The 24,515-nt window shown below is 42.5% G+C and overlaps 1 protein-coding gene across 4 annotated transcripts in view; it reads left to right on the plus strand.

Annotated features, from left to right (window-relative positions):
• The window catches only part of CACNA2D1 (calcium voltage-gated channel auxiliary subunit alpha2delta 1), a 901,795-nt gene that overhangs the window by 382,898 nt on the left and 494,382 nt on the right, over window positions 1-24,515 (plus strand). For all 4 annotated transcript variants that reach the window (XM_088468929.1, XM_088468931.1, XM_088468930.1 and 1 more), the window contains exon 5: window positions 8,444-8,488. In XM_088468929.1, the coding sequence (XP_088325055.1) occupies window positions 8,444-8,488 (45 nt within the window). The remainder of the gene's footprint in view (window positions 1-8,443; window positions 8,489-24,515) is intronic.

The following is a 24,515-nucleotide window of genomic DNA, read 5'->3' on the forward strand; positions in this document are numbered from 1 at the left end:
GTATAGCATTTATTCCTATTGCTGTTTTAAAACTATCAGTCAAAGCGCAAAGCGGCCGATAATTATCGGCTTTGACAAACTTTGTCTTAGTAAATCTACCCTTTGGTATTTAACTTAAAAGCAAATTTCTGTTGTTATAGATTACATTAAAATAAATTATATCCATTACATCACTACAATGTTCTTTTTTTGCAGGAGATTCATATTAGTTTAAGTTTTCTTTTCAAATATTCATGAAGTACTTTTTTTTACCGTAAAATAGAATGCTATAAACCATTCACACAACCCATTAAAATTTAATTGTAATGATATATTTTATGTGGAAATTAGCAGTTTTTCATTCTGGCCAGCAATATTTACATGACTTGATTTGTGAGAGTGAAGGCATGCTTCGGGCTCTTGCTTGTCACCTTGCAAATGCAATATGTCAGGAATTATAGAAGCATGGCTATAAATACTGCTAAAAGTTATGCTTATGCTGTGTTTAGACAATGACTGCTAACTTGCAGAACATATAAATCCAGAATAGTCTTAAAAATATGGTATAATATGAATAATAAAAAAAAATGTTCACTTATATAAGATTCTCATGTTTTGCCCTTTTTTTTATTTTATTCCATGTTAGAAATGGAGGAATTTGTATGTCTACAGTGTGAGTGCTCATGCCTCTTTTATGCTGGTTTTATTTAGCATGGGAATTTGACCTGTTTTATTAGGACGATTGCCCCAGGGGATTAATCCAAGTGTTTATGGGATCAGGAAGGATTTTTTTTCCCCTAATGAGGGTAAATTAATTGGAAGCTGTAAAGGCTGTGTGCATTTATCATGGACTTTGGGCCAATTTTATACAAATCAGGCCTGTCCCACAAGAAATATCTCTAGACATAATTAGCAAACAGAATTACATGGGGATTAAGCCAACTGTCGTTTCTACGATATGTGGAAACGAGGGTAAATTGGCATGTGTAATAGTTTTGTCAATACAGTAGTTGAAGACTTTTATCTAGCTCATTCCAGGAGAGTTACAGGGGAAGCATCCATTCGTTGTGTGTGTGTGTGTATGTGTGGGGGGAGGTCTGGCCCACAACCATTTCATCATGGCATCACCCCTGCTGCTCAAAACTGTGATTTGCAGCATTGCAAAGTGGGAGTGGGGCAATTGAATCACATCATCCAACCGCCAGATGTGAGCGGCATGCAAGAGATGAACCAACTCTGTCGGGAGTCGGTGGAAAGCCCCCAACTCCCAAGGACATTCTAGAAGAGTTGGTAAGTATGGTTTTGGCTAACTCTACGGGGTATATTTACTAAAGTAAGAGTTTTTAGAATTGGAGTTGTTGCCCATAGCAGCCAAACAGATTTTGCTTAACAGTTAACTAGCACCTTCTAGAAGATAATAGCTAGAATCTGATTGGTTGCTATGGGCAACATCTCCACTTCTAAATACTCTCACTTTAGTAAATATACCCCTACTTGTTCAATTATAATTAACCAACATTTAAACTTGATGAATTTGTCTTTTATGGCTCACCAACTATGTATATTTTTAGTTTAGTTGGCTTGTGTTAATTTGTATTATGACATCTGCATGTTCAGAAACCTGTAACCTCTCTTTGATCATTTGAGATGTTGGGAGGTATGATGCCTTTTTGCCGGTGGCTACTGCTGTCACTTTGTTGGGGACCACACTGCTGTCCATTATCTGCTCTCCCTACTAGAACTATATGCTCTTCTACTTCTTGGAGTATTTTTATGTCATCTATATTACAACTTACATCCTCAACTTCACTCTCCTTTGGCTGAACATCAAGCAGCTGTGATGCATCACAGCAAAAACCCCTCAGAAAGAAAATACTTTTTTTTTTCCGACAGCTTACTCCTATAATTCATCCTCAAGTATTAAAATGTCAAGCCACACCCAGTCTATACAGTAATTACTCTTTCACTTGAATAACCGAAAATATGAATATATAAAAAATAATATACATATATTATATTTTCAGTGACATAGGCAAATATACTAAATTAATCTAGGTTGCTGAGATCTGAAACTGGGATTTATATACTCCTAGAGACTTTGTTTTATTTCTTTACCACCAAACATTTACATGATTACAAATTATTGGTCTCCATAACTACCACAACCCCCATTGCAAAACTCAGGTCCAACACAGTAGCACTTCTGAATATGAGATTTTTTTTTGTGCTTTTTATTTTAAATCTCATAATATGTAATACAGTATGAAATGCTTGCTTAAGCTGTGTTTAAGAAATACTTCAGAATACCCTTTATAAAAAGCCACACACTGTGACATATTGGAAATGTCCGCCCAGACTTGCATCAGTTGTAATCTGACATCTCATGAGTGAGTATGAACACTGGCTTGGCTGCTCATGGCAAGGCGACATGAGTTATTAGAGTTTGTAGGGACATGATAGGTCGTGCCCAACAGATGGGACATTCCATTTCAGAAGTTGTACGAACATTTTACATTCCTTGATCTACAGTGTCACGTGTATACCGGGAATGCCTCATGGAAGGCATTACCACCCACTGTGGACAGCGCAGTAGCCAACCACGGCTGCTTTTGATCGTGACCAGTAGTGTCTGGACAGAATTGTCTGTGATACCAGACAAGAGACACTGGCTCAAATCACATCCACATTCAATGCAGGAGGTACTATATGCATAACCAGCAGGTCAATGCAGTGTTCTTTAGCTTCCATGGGATATGGGTGCAGAAGGCCCACCAAAGGTTCCCTGTTAACACTACGACACCGGATACAAATGGTGTAGGGTGTGGTCACGTGGCATGGGTTGACTCCGCTGGTCCATCTAAACACGTCATTGACATGTCGCATTGCTTGATGACCATTTGCAGCCCTTCATGGACTTCATGTACCCCCACAATGATGGAATATTGCAACAGTATAATGCACTGTGTTATCGGTCCCAAGTTGTCCAGAAGGTTTGGGGAGCATTCTGGAGAGTTTTGACGAATGGTGTGGCCACCACGTTTGCCCGACATGTACCCAATAGAGCATTTATGGGACGTGGTGGACAGGTCCATTCGCACCCAAGATCCTGCATCTACAAATATCAGGGAGCTGTGGGAAGCTATCCACATGGCATGGGTCAATATCTCTCCAGAGGTCTTCCGTCCACTTGTGGAATCAATGCCACATCGAGTTATTGCACTTCGCTGGGCTAGAAGAGGTCCTACACAATACTAGGAATGTATGACATGACTTTTGACACTTCAGTGTATATGTGTGTGTATATATATATATATATATATATATATATATATATATATATACACAGTATATAGCCACATACAGTATATGTATACATCTGTAGTAGGTACAGCATGTGCATCCATTTCAACACCAGAGTATGTTCCAAAGCCAGCTATAATAAGAATGGTATTTACCCCTGATGGGAGTGTGGAATGAATCAGCTGAAGCATTAGGTTCAACAGTAAATACAATTTCCCGTGCTGTTTCTAGCCTGATAGAAAATCCTTATAGCATTTTTTGCTAAAATAGTTTTCAAATTAAAAACCAGTGGACATAAAGAAATGAAATCGGATTACTGATAGCACATCCGACTCTTATATAGGCACCTCAGGTGCATAGCCAGGTGCATTTGTATTGAATTGTTCAGCCTCATACCCTTTTATTACACAAGGCACTTTGGTCTTTGGCTCTTTGTACAGCTCCACTGACATTGTATTTCACTGCATATTATTTTCCATTGAATATGTGCACTAAATATTGGTTTCATTGTAATTGCCTTCGTGACAGATTAATAAAATCATACCTAGCAATGAATATCTAAAATGGTGTTTGTCTTTATTTCTTACCTGCTCTTGTAAAATGACAACTACACTTTTATTTTTTTAGCAGCTACAGTATATTCGCTGTCCCTAATTTAAGTGGAGATTCCAGGTTTTGAAGATCTGTCCCTTACAATGTCCCAGGGGCCTATTCATAAACACTAAAATAACGGTTTTAAGGACATTTTCCTTAATTGCCGTTGTTTTAGTATTCATGAAGACACTTAACACAGGAGATATCACTGATATCTCCTTGCTAAGTCCACCTGTGTTAATTTCCACACTCCCCATACATTAGTATGGGAATATGGAAATTATGCTATTCATCAAATTCTGAAAATGATGTATTTTCGGGAATTTGATAGTGTTACCATACGCCACTGTCAGGTGTCGTATAGCAGGTTACACTTACCTGCTGTCAGCAGGGCAGGTCTTCCACCGGCTCCCTCCGTCACTCTGCTCGCTTCTCAGGCTCCATCTGCTGTGTTTTGCCGGGAGAACACAGGGGTCGATTCAGACCCAGACGCCAAGTAGCACATTTTCGCTGCCATCAGGGGCAGGGTATGCAAATTCCGCGATCGCACGGTAGGGCTTAAGGATGCCATCTATGTCTTAGAGAGCGACGGCAGAGTGAACGCACGCCAGTCTAAAGACACCCACTTTTCCTTTGCAGCACACATCATCTCCAGGAAGTTTATGTAATATTGGTAACATCGAGAGCCATCAGAGCTGCTCGTAGCCCTTGAGGTAGACCCTACCCCGCTGCAAGCACTGCGATCACTGCAGGCTGAAATACAACCAGGTGACATGTACAGTGACGCCTCCAGGCTAATTATGCATGCCCATGAAACGCCATTAGAACACACAGGCACGCCTGCGTTCACACATCCACATCCCCATTTTCAGAGACCATCCCCTGACACCACCCACAAACGGCACTATCTATCACTCAAATTAGCGCTCAGTCTGTGTACTGCGAGCGCACGATTCCAGATCACAGTGACTGGCTCGCGCACGCGCACTGTGACGCTTTCGCAGATGGCCGACTATCGGCCATAGTGTGCGTTCGCTGATTAGCGTCCGGGTCTGAATCAGGCCCACAGTGTCAGCACGTCAGACGGAACTTGAAGCGGTTGCAGCAGGTAGGTAAGTGGGGGACAGGGGGGTGGTGAGCTGAGGGGGGGAGGGTTGGGGGAGACACAATTACCGCAGCTGTAGGCAGTGCTGCGCATGCTCTGCTTTTACAGATGTAACGGCGCATGCGCAGCACGGATTCCAGCTGCGGTAAGTTAGTGTAGAGAGGGAAAAGTATCTATTTCCCCAAAACTGTCATCATAAAAATTACAGCTTTTCGGAATGCGAGTTCTAAACCTAATTACCTCCAGAGAAATTTTTGTTATTATGAATAGGCCCCCCCAGTCTTTTAGTATTGGCTAACTGCCTAGTTATACAACAACTCATATACTTAATGGATCTCCTTTTTATCTGACATTTATATATTAATATTTATAGAAGATAATCACTTAAAATGCAGAATTTACATTATAGGCAAGCTTAGTAAGCATGTTATGATAGGATATGTAACGCACGAAGGTCAGGTGAGTCAGTGTATTGTGTTCTTAGCTGTGCACAGGGCCGGTGCTACCATTAGGCAGCTTTAGGCAGTCGCCTAAGGGCGCCGGCCACTGGAGGGCGCCGCTGAGTTTACAAAAAAAAAATTAATTGCATAATTCATGGCTGAGTGGCATATAATGAATTTGTGGCACAGCTGTGTGGCATACTATAAATTTGTGGCAGTGTTATGAGGGACATTATGATTTTGGTTCTTTGCTGTGTGGCATATTTATATAGTATATAATGGATTTTGGACACTACTGTTTGGCATATTATAAACTGGGGAGACTGATGTGTGGCATATTATGAATTGGAGGGAGCAGGTTAGTGAAATCTCGCCTGTGCAGCTGCAAAGTGTGCCAGTAATTATTATGGGGCTGATGCAGAATTGTGCGTAAGTCAGTTTTTGTGGACAGATCTTGCAGTCTTTAACATTGCGCATGCTCTATAGCCGAGTGCATGCATTTACGTGCAATTGAGAGTTGTATGCGTTTCAGTGGCCCATCCACTTGTGGCTGAATTGGCATAACTGGGTTGCAACAGGGAATTTGCACTTAGGCTATGTTTAGTGAGAGCGTGCTGTGGAAATGTAGATGGAGTTGCAGGCTATGCAGAGATACATACATCTGAAACTGTCTTAAACCAAGGAGGGGGATGGTGCAAGCAGCCACTGATAATGGTGACTGTCCTGAAACTTAGCATATGGATAGGGGTGGTGTGGTTGCATAGATGCCTGGAGAGTGCCTCTGTTGACACATTCAAAAGGTAATGTATATTTGTCAAGGGTTAAAGGCTCATTACCTGTCGAAACGAGACAGTGGAGGCATTCTCCTGTAAAATATTGTCTGACCACCAGATCACTTGGCCCATTGGCTCCAGTTATCCAGATCTGGAAACTTTGACAACAAGCTGTTTGTCTACAATCATCTGGTAGGGTTCCCAATGGGAAAATATCCACATGTAGTTCCGGGATTGCAATGGGGACAACTGAATCGGCCACCCGTACAGTTTATGTGCAAAACAGCCAATGTATGGCAATAAGTAGGCGGTTTTATAGACTTACATAGCATAGCAAGTGGCCAAGTGTTGTACCCTCCATATATATATATATATATATATATACATACAGAATAGGTCTCAATTATCATAATCAGTATGTCACACTGGGCCTGATTCAGAGATGGACGATCCTGCATGTCCGGTTAAGTTTTCCAGAGTCACAGTGGCGGTGATATGCAATCGCCAGTTTTAGCCTAGCCCATGTGTTTTAGTAGGCGCCGGACAGTGCAAGCCCTGAGACAAACACAACCAAAGAGTTACGGTGCTAGTCTAGCTGGTGACAATATTTACTAATCAAACTGCAGCTTTCTAAAAGGGTATTTCTCCCTTAATGTTAATGCAAATAATCATAATGAAAAACCTTCTTTTAAGAAAGCGCTATTCAATTAGTCGGCATTTGAGAAATTCAGTTTATTAAAATGTAATCTATTTAATATAAAGAATAAATAATGACACTGCTTCATAATTAGCCGTGATAGGATTACTAATTAACAATACCCTATTCTTGACTCCAATACATTCAACTACGATCTTAAAAATTTTTTACATCAATCATCAGTTTCCAGAACTTTGGATTTAAGAGCATGCTCATTAAAAAACAAATATAAGGCCCTATTAGTGTTTAAAAAAGTTAATTTGAAGACAGTCCCTTAGTAACTATAGATTAGTAAGATCCTTTTCACAACTTGGTTAGTCTTATGACTTGTTATTTTGTAAACGTTCCGTTCAATCATATACATATATAGTAGTCTCTGGTGGGCTCCTTATAATAGCTGCATAAACACAGTCCCGGTCCCCAGTAAGCAAGCCAATTACTTTATACCTCCTGCTGCTGTTGTTTACCGATAGTGCAGCCAAATTAGAGAGGAAATGCACTCAGTGTATACTCCTTATCTGGATCTGGTCACCTGCTGTCAGCCCAAAACATATAGCCTTCTCAGGGCGATGGGGGTGATGTATAATGCGTTTCTCCGCCTCTATATATTGGCAGCAGCTTCTTCAGATATCTATTCAGATCGCCTTCTCAGAGCCATGGGGGTGATGTATAACATGTTTCTCCGCTGACTATATATAGAGGCGGAGAAACATGTTATACATCACCCCCATGGCTCTGAGGAGGCGATCTGCATTTGGGAAGGCAGCTGCGTTCACTGACACTCCCATAACACTCCCATGCCACACCCATGAGACAGCCTTTGTTTGTGCGCACATCAGACCACCGCCCCCGGGAACTTCCACATTTTTGCCTTGCCAGTTCTAATGTCAGTGTATCCGTACAGCAGACTCTGGCACTCTGCGTACACTCAGGGGAACGCATGCGCCGTAGGGGTTTTCAGGACTTTTCCTGCATGTGCAGTAGCAAATAATCACTCAACTGCACAAAAATCATCATAGCGTCCACCTCCGAATCAGACACTCAGAGAATCTAGTATCTTTTGTATTAGAATTTCCCCAAAAAATAAGCCATGATGCATGAATTGGATAATATCCTTGCGTAATTACATATATAACATGTAGAGATAGATAGATAGATGGATAGATAGTTATAAATCTACTTAGCGTTATAGTATTTATAAATGTTTGTTAACAAAAATGCATGTACAGGTAGTACTTGTTGCATATACAGCTCTTCTGGGAATCTTTTTTTAATTTCACATATACTATCTCATCTTGTTCCCCTTCTTATAGCCACTAAATAAATATTTCTAATAAGGTTTCAGATTTTAAATGTTTTTTTTTGTTTCTTCGTCTACAGCAACTAATATATCATTTTAATAAGGAAGTTGCATTCCATATATAGTTCCCTTGTATCCTGCAATGTTATCCATGTTTTATAAGGACGCTTGCAGGAACGGTTAGATAATCAGTATTACTTTAGATTAAATATGCAGAATTTTAGCAAAAAATAATTGTTCTCATGTGTTCCACAGGGCAATGACACAGTTTACTATAATGCAAAGGAGGATCAAATGGATGTAAGTAACTAATTCATTTTATTTATTTCCCATTTTATGTATGTTTTAATTTTTTCCTGTTACGTCATTAAGGTCTGTTCCTATATTCAACTTGATTGTCAAAGCTTCAGTCCCCAGAAGCAGGGACGCATAGACATCAGGCAGGGCAGTGGAGATGGAGACATCAGACAGTCCCGCAGAGACATCAGGCATGCCTTGCTGCAGCTAGAGTGAGGGTGTGGCCAACTGTGGGGGCATGGCCAAGCAGCCACACTATTGACCATGTTCAACCTCACTCTCTGTAGCAACACATTTCATTGCATTCTGCACCCTCTTCTATCAATAATAGGCACAGTGAAGCCGAAACAGGTCTCAGAGTAGCAGGCCTCTTGAGGTTGGGATGCATCACAATCACTATCAAAGTTGTACACTATGCCTAGAATTATAGAGTTACACCCCTGCTGGCAGCTGCTTATAGTAAAAGGAGATGAGTAGCCTCAAATGTAATATAAACTGATACAAATAAAAACTGTAATAAAGGATGTATGTGCAGCTAGCTAGGACCCAGGATCTTGGCATTTAGATTGGTATTCTTCTACCGTACACTGTTGTTGTTTTTTGTTGTGTGGGATTTTTGTTGATTTCTTTTTAGTCAAACTCATTATAATCATTATTGTTTATTTGTAAGGCACTAGGACACTATACAGCACTGATCAGTCAGTATAAAAATCATAAAACAAAAAATAAAACCAACCATAACCAAATAGTACAAACGATGATAAAGAAGGTGCAGATCTGAGGCAGAGGGTAAAGAGTATCCTGCTCATGAGAGCTTACAATCCTTTGTATGGGGATGGTACATCTTCGGGAGCAGATACATTACTGACCACGCATGCGCTAGTGCTGAGTGCCAGGGGAGGGTTCCCCCTCCTGGTACTTTTTGCGACATGTAGCCCATAGGCTAAAACGGGCTAATGCAATCTTCCGATGGCATTAGCTATTGGGGCCAAGCTCCGGAATGCGTCCTATGAAACGTATTGGGGCTGCTTTTGTGATATCTGTTGCGGTCCCCACAGGGAATACTTATTATGTGGGTGCCCGAGTTCTCAAATATCCTGTTTCCAATTCCAAATGTTATCACAGTCTGATGGTAAATTAGGTAGCAACAATGGATTAGTTTGCATTATAGCAGTTACTAGATCGCCTGGTCTCTAATGCAGACATTTAGTAGCATTAACGTAGCAGCAGTAATTAGTAGGTTAAATAGCAGTTCTGAGCCATAATGTATTAGTTGATAATACGTAAATATCCAACAAGGTATCCGGTCACATTGTCGACAGTTACCATGTTGACATTCATAATGTGGACGGCACAATGTTGACACTAGAATGTTAACATGGTTCAACGTGTTGACAGGCACCATGTCGACATCCTCATACTGTTGACATGTGAAATGTCGCCATTATCGGAATGTTGACACTTACTGTAGATTTAGGCACTGCCAGGGGAAGGTTATAGTTAGATATTAGGGTGAGGTTTGGGTTAGAATATGGGGGTGGGGGCTGCAGGGTTAGGGGGAATGTACTCACTGAAAAGCCGCTTGTCAGATGTCTGCACCGGAACTGCTTGTCACATGACCTCTAGAACCCGGAAGACGACACAGGTGGTGTCAACATTATCATGTCGATATGATACATCGACATGATAACTGTTCACATAACATACCACACCATACTTGCCAACTCTCCCTGATTTTCAGGGAGACTCCCTGAAATAGTAGCAATCTTCCTGACTCCCTGAAGAGTTATTGCTTATCAACTGTTACTGTTGGACAACATGCTTGAGCTGTTTTGAGACATAGGGCCTGATTCAGAGGTGGACACAAATGCTGTTGCGATGCCAGAGCCATTTTTACTACGGATGGGATCGCAGTAGCAGGCAGACATGCCCAGAAAACAGTCTTGACATGCCTGCGTTTGAATCATCACCCCCCTGTTGCCACTCACAAAAGGTCCCTGTCTGTCATTCACTTTGCGAATAAAACCTCACTACAAGCGACATCTAATGAAACTTAACGCATGCACAGCACGACTCAGACGCATGCACAGCACGACTCAGACGCATGCACAGCACGACTCTGACGCATGCACAGGAGGACTAAGACGCATGCACAGCACGACAGACACATGCACAGCAGGACTGAGACTCATGCACAGCACGACAGACGCATGCACAGCAGGACTGAGACTCATGCACAGCACGACAGACGCATGCACAGCAGGACTGAGACTCATGCACAGCACGACTCAGACGCATGCATAGCACGACTCAGACGCATGCATAGCACGACTCAGATTCATGCATAGCACGACTCAGACGCATGCACAGCAGGCCTCAGACGCATGCCCAGCACGCCACAGACGCATGCCCAACACGACTCAGACGCATACACAACTCAGACGCATGCACAACACGACTCAGGCGCATTCACGACTCAGACCTATTCAACAAGCTCTGCCGCGAGCAATTACGCATGTACAAAGATTTCTAAAACTTCCTACGGTGCATGTGTTACACAGAGTGTACTCACAAAGGCACTGCTGTGTTATCGGGACAGGTGCTACTAGAATTGTTGTGGAAAAGTGATGGGCATTCCTGGGCGCTGACTCGGAGGTGGCTAGAAATGCTCTCAAATGTCACACCTAGAATCAACTCCAGACCTTTTACCTGCTTAATTGATAATGAAATAACGAGGGAATAGCCCACACCTGTCCGTGAAATAGCTTTTGAGTTGATAGTCCCATTAGTTTTGGCCCCTTAAAAAGTGGGAGGCACATATAGAAACCTTTGTAATTCCTACACCGTTCACCTGATTTGGATGTAATTACCCTCAAATTAAATCTTAAAGTCTGCAGTGAAAGCACATCTTGTTTGTTTCATTTCAAAGCCATTGTGGTGGTGAATAGAGGCCAAAATATGAAAATTCTGTCAATGTCCCAAAATTTATACACCTGACTGTATATATATATAGAGTCAGAAAGAGTCGCACACACTTATGATCAAACAGGTGGGTACGTAATCCAAATGAAAATAATAGTAACACATTCCCAAAATCCACCAAGGGTCCTTGAGAAAGCAGACCAGCACTCCAATATGCAAAGATATCAAAAATATATTTATTACATGGGTAAAGCAATCGCCCATCTATAGTTCCAAGAGGCAAGATAAACTTTTTGTTCCAGCATAAAGTCAGGTTAAGCAGTGGAGTACACATGAATAGGTTTCAGTACATCCAAAACCATATAACAAATAGTAGGGAATACTCTTCATGCCCATGTCCAGCACAGTCCATTATGAATGCATGTGTATCAGCCCCAATCCGACAATTGTTCCGGTGTTTCACCACCTTCTTTAGGGATCTACCATAAAGACAGCTGTACTCAACAATCTTATATAGCCCCTACCTAAACAAACAAAGTGATCTCACCCTCACCTGCGCTCGCCCTCCCGCCATTGTACCACCAGAAGTGAGAATCAGTTCCGCTGTCCCGTATGTGACGTCATCAGATCCGACGGACAAGTATGATTGAAAATATGTGAAATCCAACGATCAAAACATATAACATAAAAAAATATATAAGAAAAATTAAGCAATATGTCATAATGATGGAATCAGATGTCAGTACTTTTGTCAACATAACTGCCACTAACAAATATCTTCAATCTACTAGCCTGCACATGGTTGCTAAGCAATCATGCATGAACATAAATAAATGGCAAGCGCATTCATAACAGATAGATGTAACCACCATACATCTAAAAAATCTATTCAAGCCACTGCATTAATTAACAAGTCTAGTGATTGATCAGAACGATTTCTGTCTGGAACTAAGTCAGACTTTGGCAGCGGTACCGAAACCAGTACTCACCGGCAATAAATGACGGGGAAACCCGACAAAATTACATGTATAACACCATCAATAAATTATGACATCACACAAAAATGAAACATTTAATCTAAATAGCAAAAAACATATTGCTTATCCTGTATACTGAAATATTAAAAATCAAAAAAACAATAAAATTAAAATCATGAGAAAACAAAAAAAGGACATATGGAGGGATCATACATGGATCCAACAAATGAATAACAATATTAACTACCTATAAATAATCTAACCATCAAATATTGTAGGCCTTGAATAAAAAAGTCCACTGGCTTTCACGTCTAAATAAAAGATTGTGTCTGTCGCCACCTCGGTGTAATGGGGGAATGTGGTCAATAGGCATGAAGGTAAATTCATTTAGGGTACAGTATGTCCACAACTTGAAAAATGCTTTGCAACAGGAGGTGTATTTGGCTCAATAATAGATGCTGCCTTTTTCATCGAGGACCTGTGCATGGCTATACGCTCTTTTACCATGCGAATGGTCTTACCCACATAAATTAATTTGCATGGAGAAATTATTACATAGACGACAAATTTAGTCTCGCAAGTAATGCGATGCCGAATCTGATATTTAGTGCCAGTACTCGGGTGATGAAACACGCTGCCTGTGTGCATAAACTGGCAGTTGACACAGCCTGTACATCTGAACGCTCCATTATGTAAGCTCAACCAATTCGTATTGGTACTGACCCTCGGGCTAATATCAGAATATGTAATTTGCTCCCGCAGATTAGCACTGCCTTTATAGCAAAACATGGGATTCTCTTGACAAGATGGCCCCAACGTAGGGTCTGTCTTAATGATGTGCCAATGCTTGAGAATTGCTTTATGTATCAGATTTGAGGAGATGGAGTACATACTGGAAAAAAGTATCTTCTCCATCTTGTCATCTTTATCTTAGGGGAGCAGTAGATCTTCCCTCTTTAAGTCCAAGCATTTATGAATGGCTGAGTCCACTTTTTTAGCATCGTAGCCACGATCAATGAAATTCTGACCCATTTGTTTCAAAGCCCCTGGTAGTTTACCGGAACCGAGGTGACTTTCACCATTCTAATGAGTTGTGAGCAAGGTAGTCTATGTTTGAGTGGTTGCGGGTGAATGCTGCTTGCAAGTAGTACAGTGTTTTTGACCGTTAGCTTTTTGTAAATCTCAGTAAAAAAATTATTATTCTTAATGGAAATGGTTACGTCCAAAAAAGCAATAGTTGAAGAACTATAAACATGTGAAAATCTAATTGAGCCTGGAATATTGTTGAGGAACTGTACAAAGCTGTTGAGCAGGTTTGATCCACCCGTCTACACCATGAACAGGTTGTCAATAAAACGTACGTAAAAAGCTATGTATTGTGAATATATGGAATTAGTCATCAAGTGCGTGAATTCGTATGCACACATATTTGGACCCCATCACGGTTGCCGCGAAGTTGCAAATAAAAAGTATTGTCAAATAAAAAAATATTTTTATGCAAAACGATGTCCATTAGCAGCAATAGAAATTCCATTGGTGGACCTGCATAGTGAGGACTGGTCGAAATCATCCCCCTCACAGCTTTTATCCCCTCACGATGTTCAATATTCGTGTAGAGGCTGTTGACATCTAGTTTCACAAGCAAACAACCGGTAGGTGGCTGGCCAAAAAGATTTAATTTGTTTAGAAAGTCTGAGGTGTCTTTCAAAAAATTAGGAGTGTTCTGTACTACTGGCTGTAAATAATAACGTACAAATTGCGACAAACTTTGAGTAAGCGATCTCATGGAAGAAATAATTGGTCTTCCAGGGGGATGCGTCAAAGACTTGTGTATTTTCTGTAAAATATTTAACAAATGTATTTTGGGAAAATCTTAAGTGAGGAATTTCTTGGTGTGTTCATGTATCCTGCAGTTCTGTAAGCCCATCTGTATAATTGAATCAATTCCCTCTTGTAGAGAAATTGGTTGGATCATAAGATAATTTCTTATAGCAAGAGGTATCTGCAAGTTATTTATTACACTCCTGAATATAGTCTTGGCGATTTAAAACCACATCTCCACCACTCTTATCCGCAGGACGGATAATTATCTCATTATCATGCAGAGAACGTATAGCTGCACTTTTCTCCCTAGAGAGGTTCTGGGAAAAGGCTTTCTGTTTTTTATGGGTCTGTTCAAAAGACAGGCCTTTAGATAATACAGACATCTGAGCAGTAATGGGCAAATAACTGGATAGATTGAAAACCACTATTTCTTCACGTTTGTCTGTGCTTTGTTTAGGTAGGGGGCTATATAAGCTTGTTGGGTACAGCTGTCTTTATGGCAGATCCCCGAGGAAGGTGGTGAAACACCGAAAACAGCTGTTGGATTGGGGCTGATACACATGCATTCATAATGGACTGTGCTGGCTATACATGGGCATGATGAGTATTCCATACTACTGTATTTGCTATATGCTTTTGGTACTGAAACCTATTAATTTGTACCCCACTGCTTACAGTAACCTGACTTTGTACTGGAACAAAAAGTTTCTCTTTCCTCTTGGAACTTTAGATGGCTGATTGCTTTAGCCATGTAATGAAATGTATTTTTGCATATTGGAGTGCTGGTTTGCTTTCTCAAGGACCCCTGGTGGATTTTGGCAATGTGTTACTTTATATATATATATAATTTACAAGTAGGTTGTCTAGGTTTAATAATGATGGTTAAAAGAATAGCTGCAACATTATAATAAGACATAATATTTTTTTTTCTATTCTCTATTGAACTGCCAACCCGAGACAGAATTATAGGGTCATTTGCAATCTGAAAAAATGGAAAACCACCAACCAAATGTCATGTTCTATCGGTTCAACTTGCAATGAGAATTGCATTAGCTATTCAATTCCAAACTCGCATTGAGCAGGTGAAAAGGTGGGAAAATCTTTATTTCAAGGTAAAAATGTGAGGACACTGGGCCTGATTCAGCAAAGAACGCAAAGAAGAGAACGCATGCACTCGGGTGATTTTTTCCGCACTGCGCATGCGTATGCAACACAATGTGCATGCGCGAACTAGCAATTGCGATGGGAACTGCAAATGCAGGCCCCTTGCAGAGTTATTGACAGGAAGTGACATTTGCGGGTGGTGACGGGGGGTGGTCGGGCAAACGCAGGCATGCCAGTGCACTGGGACGGCGTTGCAGGGGCATGCATAAATTATCCATTGCAATTCCATACGCAGCTTGAGGCCTCATAGCGTGACCTGAAGTTAGCAATTCCTGAGTGAGGTCTGACCTGCCTATAACTGTGCGTATGGGTCCGATGTTACTCAATGTTACCGATTGTTTTGCTATGTTGCCCAGGTATACGGATGTGCGTAAGGGGAAGTGGGTGTCCTTATGGTAAGCTGTGATCGCAATGCGATTGCAAACATTTGCATTTCACTGCTAATATTAGCAACTGCGGTGTGTGCATTCTAGCAGAATAGTGATTCATGCTGAATCTGACACACCGTGCAGAACCCCTGGTACACCCTTCCCAATCAATGATCACGTACTTGGAGGGGTTTAAATAGCATAATTTGGCCAATAAATACATCCGTTTTCAGGTGAATTTCTCTAAGAAGCTCAATAACGATGTTGTGGGACAGGTATGTAGAGATATTGTATTGATAGGAGAGGGGTTTTAGAATTTGCAGATTGGAGCTAAAAGCATTTTTTGCCAACTTTTTACAAACTTGTATTAAAACACTGAAAAATCTCTTTACAGACATTTTTCTGTACTGTACCTCAAAATGTTTTAAAGCCTTTAATTAATGTGATGTATGCAAGTTTCGTAATACAAACTCTCTTTCGCAAACACAGTGAGGCAGCCTGATTCAGCATGATTGCTGATGCGATCGTGGCAGCAAGCTCGTACGCAGTTCTGCTGCAAAATTATGCAAATAACTGTGATCGCAATGCCACCACAGCACAACATAAAGATGCCCACTTCCCTTTACTCACATCCGTAATACCATGCAAGTCTGCAAAAGCATTGGTACCATCGAGTACCATCGGAGCATCACGCACAATTAAGGCAGGTCAGACCTTACCCAGAAATTGCTAAACTTCCTGTAGACAAATGGAGCTCATGCTGCGTATGCCAAAGCTCTGGCCAATTTATGCATGCCCCTGTAACTGCGATGAAATGCACTGGCGCGCCTGCGTATCTCTGACCACCTCCCTGTCACCACCCCCAAACGGTACTAACTGTCAATCACTCTGCGATGTGTCTGCGTGCGGGATTTTGCCCGCACAAAAACTTTGTGCACCTCGTGTCCACTTTTGGATTACCGCGGGTATGTGTGCTCCCGATACCCACAGTATCCAATTTTTTAAAAATGGTTGCAATTTTTTTTGCATTCAAAATCCTGCGGGGGAGAAAAAAAAAGATGTGGCACGGAACACCGGGCACTTACCAATGTGTTTTGGCTGCTCCTGGGTCTCTCACACTCCCTGTCAGCACCCCTACTGCCTGTCAAGTTGCAGAGGAGGATGCTGGGAGGTCGAGTGGGCTTATTGGAGATGAGGATTCCAGAGCAAGTGGCAAGAATTGTTCCCTGAAATATAGATCTTAGGAAAAGTTGAACGTGCCAAAAAAAAAAAATTGAGCGATCAAAAAAAAAACACCTTGCACCCTATTGAATGCCAAATATTTTGCACCCATGGGAAAAACCCTGCAGGTGCGAGATTTTTTGTAAACTCACACCTATTCAATTTGAGGCAAAATGTTGGAATCGGTGATAATTTATCGCCGATGACGTCGTTTTCGCCTATTTCAATTATCCCCGTATTCAATCACACTGACTTTTCGCAGGTGCGAAAGGTCAATGTAAAAAAACGGGGATAAGTATTCGCCTGCCTTTGGCAGGCCAAAAAATGTGCAAAATTGGGGTTTAGGGGTGCCTGCACCCCTGAGAATGTCATTTAAAAATAAACTGTGTCAACAAAAAAAAAATCGGGACCCCCCAAAAATGTACTTTTTTGGGGGGGTGAAAAAAAAAAACACTTCTAAAATAGACAGATTAAATCCCCAGGGGTTCCCTTGTATGCGGCAGGTGTTTTCTTCATTGCGCAGAGTAGTGGCAGGTGTATTTTTGCAGAATTTTTAAAAATAACTTTAGGGACTTAAAAATATGCTTACCCACATTTTCATGTACCCCAAATATTTATTTTCTAAAAAAAAAACAACTAAGTGCTATTCACCACTTCTTCATAGCCGCAAATATGCACCTGCCGCCGCTATTACAAACCCCGACTTCCATCAGCAGGAAAAAATAGGGGTACCTATAGTGATCCCCCATGTCTGGACATCTTTATGGTGGTCCCAGGCACATTTCCAGAAAATTTCCGTTTTTTTTTCGTAGATGGCTCAAAAAGTCAATTGAAAAAAACGTGGATAAATATTCACTTGCCTTTAGCAGATTAAAAAAAGTGCAGAATTGAGGTTTATGGGTGCAGGCTTTAAAAAAATAGCCTGCACCCTTGGGAATGCCCCCTTAAATCGAAATGTGCAAAGATCAAGTAAAAAAAAAAATAATAGGGACACCCCAAAAAATTATTTAAAATTTTGGGGTAAAAAAAAAAAAGGTGGAACAATGTTTAAAAAAAGCCAAATAGGGTCAGGGGTATTCTGTAAGTATGCGGCAGGTGTTTTCTAGAATAAGCTATTAGCGGCAGGTGCTTTTTTGCTGAATTTTTAAAAAATTCGTTTAGGGACTTAAAAATATGCTTGTACCCATTTTCAAGTACCCCAAATTTGATGGGACCACTTTAAAAAAAAAAAAAAAAAAGCTAAGTGCTCTTCTGCATCACTTCTTCAAATTCGGGAAAAAAACACCTGCCACGGCTATTTAAAAACCCAACTTTCTTTTGCAGGCAAAAACGGGGTTACCCATAGTAGTGATCCCCCCCAGATCAGATTTAGGGGGGTCCTACAATAATTTCCAGAAAATTCCTGTATTTTTTCGCCGATCAAAGTTTCGCCTGTTCCCGATTTCGCTTACTTTGAAATTGAATATGGGGAATAGTGGGCACACGCGCGATACTTTTCGACCTGGAAAACAGGCGAAGGAGGCGAAAAGTCTGGACTTTTCGCTTCAAATTGAATACGGTCCCTAATTGGATATGCCCCTTAGAGTTGTAATTAACAAAATTTCTGCACACTTTCTCTTCCCCACCTCCTCCCCTAGGCCTTTCCTAAGTATTTGCAATGATTCATGGACCCCTTTGTATTTCACCCAAAATTTTACTTGATACCTTTATGTTTTTTTCAGCAGTATGTAAAGCATATTCTGTTATCTATTCTTTTTTTATTTTGTCTTTTTGTGTACTGTGTTTTCTATTGTATAATAATATTGTGTAATATAATGCCTGTTTCCATGGCTACCAGCTAATTGCTTTGGTGGCCTTCCTCAATCTGGTCATCTTGACAAATCTTCCTTCGCATGCACAATACAGGCATGACTTTAGTATCAGCTACTGTGTTCTTGCCTTTCTTAATATATACCTTGTGTGATTGAAATATTACTATCTTTATATTGACATACTGTATGCATCAAACGTTATTCTTTTTTTGTTTTGAAGTCCTCCTTTTAATTTATCAGCCATAATACATTTTATATTCCCCTTTAATTAAATATATTTTCCTTAGTGACAAAACATGCAGGACATTTTGGACAAAAAAATTAAAGATTCAAATGTCTAAATCCCCTGGATATTAGGCATAATTATGATCTATTCTATACATGAACATGGTACAGATGGTAAGATTCTTGGTCATATATATATATATGCGTATTAATATAATAAACAATAATAATAAATATGCAGGACCAATAGTGTATCTGTAGTGGGTACAAGGGAGTGTGATTCTCAAGGACCATTGGCCAGGGGGTCCTGTGCCACACACCTTGTACCCAGAATAGACTTACAGTGTGCATGGCAGTGGTTCTTCAACCCACACCTGCTGTCAGTGGTACCATCTTTCTGGGCCAGAGGTTTGCTATCTTCTGTACATGTGCCATCTTTCCAAAGACATTGCTGGACAGATGGCTCCGCTGGCAGTAGCTATGGGGGAGGGGACGGTGGCACTGCATGGGTGGTAGTTCTCTGCAAACAGAGGGCCTGATTCAGACCCGCTCGCGAGCGCTGAGCGCTCGCAAGCGGGTCGATGGTGCCCTAGTGCACATGCGCACGATGGACGGAGCTCTGTCGTGCGCATGCGCGAGACCCGAATATCGACGGCCAAGCCGTCGCTATGGGTCTCGCTCCAAAGGGGGCATGTTGTCGATGGTGAGTGACAGCACGCCCCCTTTGGTGGGCGTGCCGGGGGCGTTGCTGCCCAGACGGAGGCGTTCCCATGGGAACACTTACCGTCTTGGGCCGGCCTCACTGACATCACTAGTGATGTCAGTGGGAGTGCTTTTGGCTCTGATAGAGCCAAAAGCACTCCTGGGCTTGCGGCAGCGAAACCCTACCGCAGGGTCTCGTCACAAACCCGATGGTCACGTCGCAAGCCCGATGGTCGCGATGGTCTTGACCATCGCGACCATCTTTTTGGCCGCTCGCATAAGCTGTGGGTGGTCACCCACAGCTATGCGAGCGGCCGAGAGGCCGCTCCAATAATAGGTTGGACAGCCCTGATTCAGAGCGAGCGCTCTTGTCAGAGCGTCCGGCTCTGAATCAGGCCCAGACTCCCCCTGTTTGTAAAAATGACTTTCTGTGGCAGGTTGAAGTCAGGAGTAACAAGTGTATATACTTAAATCACACACTTTACTACTATTATACAATATGAAAACTAGCCTTAGACTGTAGTGAAAAACAAAAAACAATTTATTAATTTGTACAATATCTAAATCTATATATATTAAACAGGATAAGTGTGTTTGACACCTGTGTCCTATTATTCCCTTGCTCACTGTGGGGGGTCAGTTTCTCTTGCAGGGATCAACTTTCCGTATGATCTGTGCTATAAGCAACTCTCATACATTCCCCGAAAGGTTATTTAGCCGTCTTCAGTGAGTACTAATTAAACAATCTAATATACAGTATATATAGGTACTTCTCTCCTTGTTTCACTGTGGGGTGTCAGCGTCTCCTTCAGGGATAGCTCTCCGTATGATATCTGCTTTGAGGCCTTTATCATACGTCCCCCAGGAGAACTGCTATGCAGTCGTCAGTGAAATGCAGTTACCTCCCTCCTTGTTTCACTGTGTCTCCTTCAGGGATAGCTCTCTAATTATATTACAAACAAAAGTGTGTTGATCTCCCTTACAAAAATGAAATGTGAATCTTCTTTCCTTCAGCCCAAGTGGCAATGTTAATTAAGTATGAGAATAGAGATGGCTACAACCAGTTCTTCTATTGGTCCTAGAGACGTGGTGGAATTCGCCCCAACAATGGTGTATGCGTGTCCCTGCAGACTATAAATATTTAAATTTGCGCCCCCCCTCCATTTTTTTCAATAAACGGACAGCGTGCACCACAAAAAGTGGCGTGGTCTCAAAAGAAAGGGGTGTGGTCACACAATAGTATCCCCAATTCAAATTATGCCACACAGTAGCACAATGTTATTCACATTACACCGCACATAGTACCCTTGATTCACATTACACCACATAGTAGTGTCCCTTATTCATGTTATGTCACACAGTAGTGCCCCTTTTACACAATGCCCACATCAGTGTCCCTTATATACAATGCCCTGTATATATACAATGTCCTATATATAAAAAACATAGGTAGAGAGAGTCATAAGAATTCTTTTTTTAGTTAAATTTACCCAAAGGTGTAACTGGAATCGGTATTTAATGCTGGCAGCTCAGATGCCGGAAGCCCAAACGGTCTACGTCCCGGCAGGGGCTGGTAAGTACTCTAACCCTCCTTGTCCCCCTCTAACCCTCCCTTAGGGGTGCCCAACCTTAACCTCCCCCACAGTGGTGCCTAACCCTAACCTCCCCCTTCCCGCACCCTAAACTTAACCCTCCCGGGGGGTGCCTATCCCTAACCTCCTCCCAGTGATGCCTAACCATAGCCCCCCCTTCCCCTAGCCTAACCCTCCCCAGGGAGTGCCTAACCCTAAGTCCCCCCAGGGGTGCCTAAACTTAACCCCCCCACCCCACTTCTAACATCTAGAAAGCTATGCTTACCTTTGTTTGGGATGCCGGGCATCAGGATTTCGGCGTGGAGCTAAAGATAGGCATCTGGATTTCGACGCCTATCTTTAGTCCCAGGTCGGGCTTCCATTGTCGGCATTCCGGCCGCTGGTAATCTAAGATCCCGGTGTAATCACCCCATGTAGCTCACTTGGGTGGTGGAATAATGAGTCGGGGGAATGTGAGTCTGCATTGGTTCCCACATCCAGGGGAAGGTAAAGTTGGAAGAGGCTACTTGCTGAACTGTGGGCAGGGGGGGGGGGGGGGGGGGGCAGGTAGTCAGTGCCGGAGGATGCTGCTTACTACACTTAGGGGGGTAGAGGTGGTCGGAGCCAAGTGGAGGAGGCTGCTTGCTTCACTGTGGGATTGGGTTTGGAGGTGGTCGGAGCCAGAGGGGGGCAGTAATGGAGGAGGATGGCTGCAGGCCCACAGCCCACAAGTGCCACTTTTTGAGGCCAGGGAAGGTGGGCAGACGGAAGCGGTACTGGTTCCGGTCCATTTAGAACTGACGCAACGCAGTTCCGCCCCATTACTATAACCCCTACAACTTCATGTTATATAGCAGCCACACTAATTAATTAAATACTGTCTAGAGGAGTTAACAATCAGCCAATCTTGAAACATGCCAAATCATCTTTATGGTGTCTCATTGCCTCTGCACTCTAGCAGCCCAAGACATGAGCGTCTGTGTCTAAGTCTATTACATGACAAAATATGCAAACAAACATATGCATACTTTTATTTTTTGTACATACAAAGTATGGTGATTTGTATTTTATGTGTAGCTGTACTGTGAGAGGTCAAGATGTAATTAGCTATCAGAAGCGTCTAGCGATTGCTGCTGATTGTCTTCATCGTCATTGGGCCTCATTGCACCAGCCCTCCAGCACAGCAAGAGGTATGTCTCCTGACATGTGAATATATTTATGTACCCAGGCACTCACTGTAGATGGCATTTGAGGGTATCCTGTCAGAAGGTTGACAGTAACCATGTCGACATTCAGAATGTTGACACCACAATGTCGACATTAGAATGACAACATGACCCGAACTGGCAACAGGCACCAAGTCAACATCCTCAGAATGTCAACATGTTCACAATCTGGACGTCTGAACTGTTGCCATCTGAAATGTCAACTGTCTGAGGATGCAGGTTAGGGTTAGGCGCCGCCAGGTAGGTTAGGGGCTAGTCTTGGAGTTGTGGGAGGTGTTAGCATTAGGCTGTGTGGGGGAGACAAGCAATTTGGCACAGCAGGGGGGTATGATGTGAATTTGGGGATGGGGCGAGGGGCATGACTGCGCGATCACATCACCGTGGCCACGCCCCGGCTACACAATGCCAAGATTACAGGCATTGTGCAGCCGGGGGTGGGGCCATGATGATGCGATTCAGCACGAATCACATCATCGGCTCCCCCGGACCGGCCAATTACAAGGGGGAGCAAACAGCGGGGGGAGGGGGGTGGGGTGGTTGGGTGCGCTGGCCGGTAGACTTGCCCACTTTTCCAGGGGGCCCGGGAGAGCCACCCGATTTTTGGCAGGCTCCTGACCATCCTGGGAGAGTAGGCAAGTATGGTTTAGGGTGAGAGATTAGGGATAGAGGGGAAAAATCCCAGTGGAACGCCGCTGCTGAGACATCGCCATAGGAACTGATCCTCATGTGACTGCCGGTACCCACAAGAATATGCTGGAGTCACTGCAGCTGCAGGTACAAGATAAGACACTGCTACACCACCAGGGACGGTTTGTCGACAGTTCATCATGTTGACATATTTATGTAGACATGATGAATGGCGACATTGTCACTGTCAACATCCTGCATGTGAACAGTTCTGCTACATTTACATGTCGATATGATGAATCTCGACATGATATCTGTCAACCGATCATACCTAACCTGCATTTGAGCTGTACCTGTGCATTTTCGGGGGTTTTCATAAACAGGTGTTGCCAGTTGTTCAGCATAATTATACATAATACTCCGAGATGCTATGTAGTAAATAAGTAAACATGTAAATCATTCCCAACACTACAACATAGAAAAAAGGGGAAGAGCAGGTGCACCATATAACCATCATTCATTATACATCATATATGAGGTTTTTGGAATAAATATGCCGAAAACCTCATATATGATGTATAATTAATAATGGTTGTATGGTGCACCTGCTCTCCCCATTTTTCTATGTTGTGGTACTTAAGGCCCCCATACATGGTGCGATATAACAGCCAATGCGATGGATTGGTACGATATCACTGCTATACCTTACCGCGTGTGGACATGATATCGGCCAGTGCACGCTCCCGTGGGATCATACATCGCACCTCCAGATCTTACATGCTGCACATAAGGGACCCCATACACGGTGCGATGTGCACCTTGCGATGCCACGGCCGATCTGATGGCTGACATATCGGGCGGTTCCCACACACGGAGCGATTCGCTGCCCGACTGCCCGATATGCCGGCACCCCCCCTCCCCCTGCATAACGCTGCATGGGACCGCCCGATATGTCGGCCGGCGCATCGCAAGGTGCATATCGCACCATGTATGGGGGCCTTAAGTCTCAGCTAAGTAGCACATCCCAGTCGAAAGAGCTAGGGTGTGCAGTCCAGGACCCCTTACCCTAAAACATTCCCAACACAAGTGTGTTTTTTCCCTTCATTTACTGTTTTCTCTGGACTTCAGTACCAAGTCAGACTGATACTTTATTTCCCTTAAACATAATCCAATTTGGTCTGACTGCAAGTCATTTGGATCTGCAGCTATGCTGCTTGTTTGCTAATAGCTCTAGTGCGTCCTCTCTGTCTCCCCTTCAATTAACTGCACACATTCTTCACCCACAGCAAGGGCTCTGTGCCTAATTGACAGCACTGATTTATGTGCACAGAAGACTCCCTTTACAAGGCGCTGGTGCTGAAATCAAAGCTAATGTACTAATGTAAGGATAGT

This window comes from Taudactylus pleione, unplaced genomic scaffold (genome assembly GCF_031769625.1).
Source record: "Taudactylus pleione unplaced genomic scaffold, aTauple2 ptg000086l, whole genome shotgun sequence".
Lineage (NCBI taxonomy): Eukaryota > Metazoa > Chordata > Amphibia > Anura > Myobatrachidae > Taudactylus > Taudactylus pleione.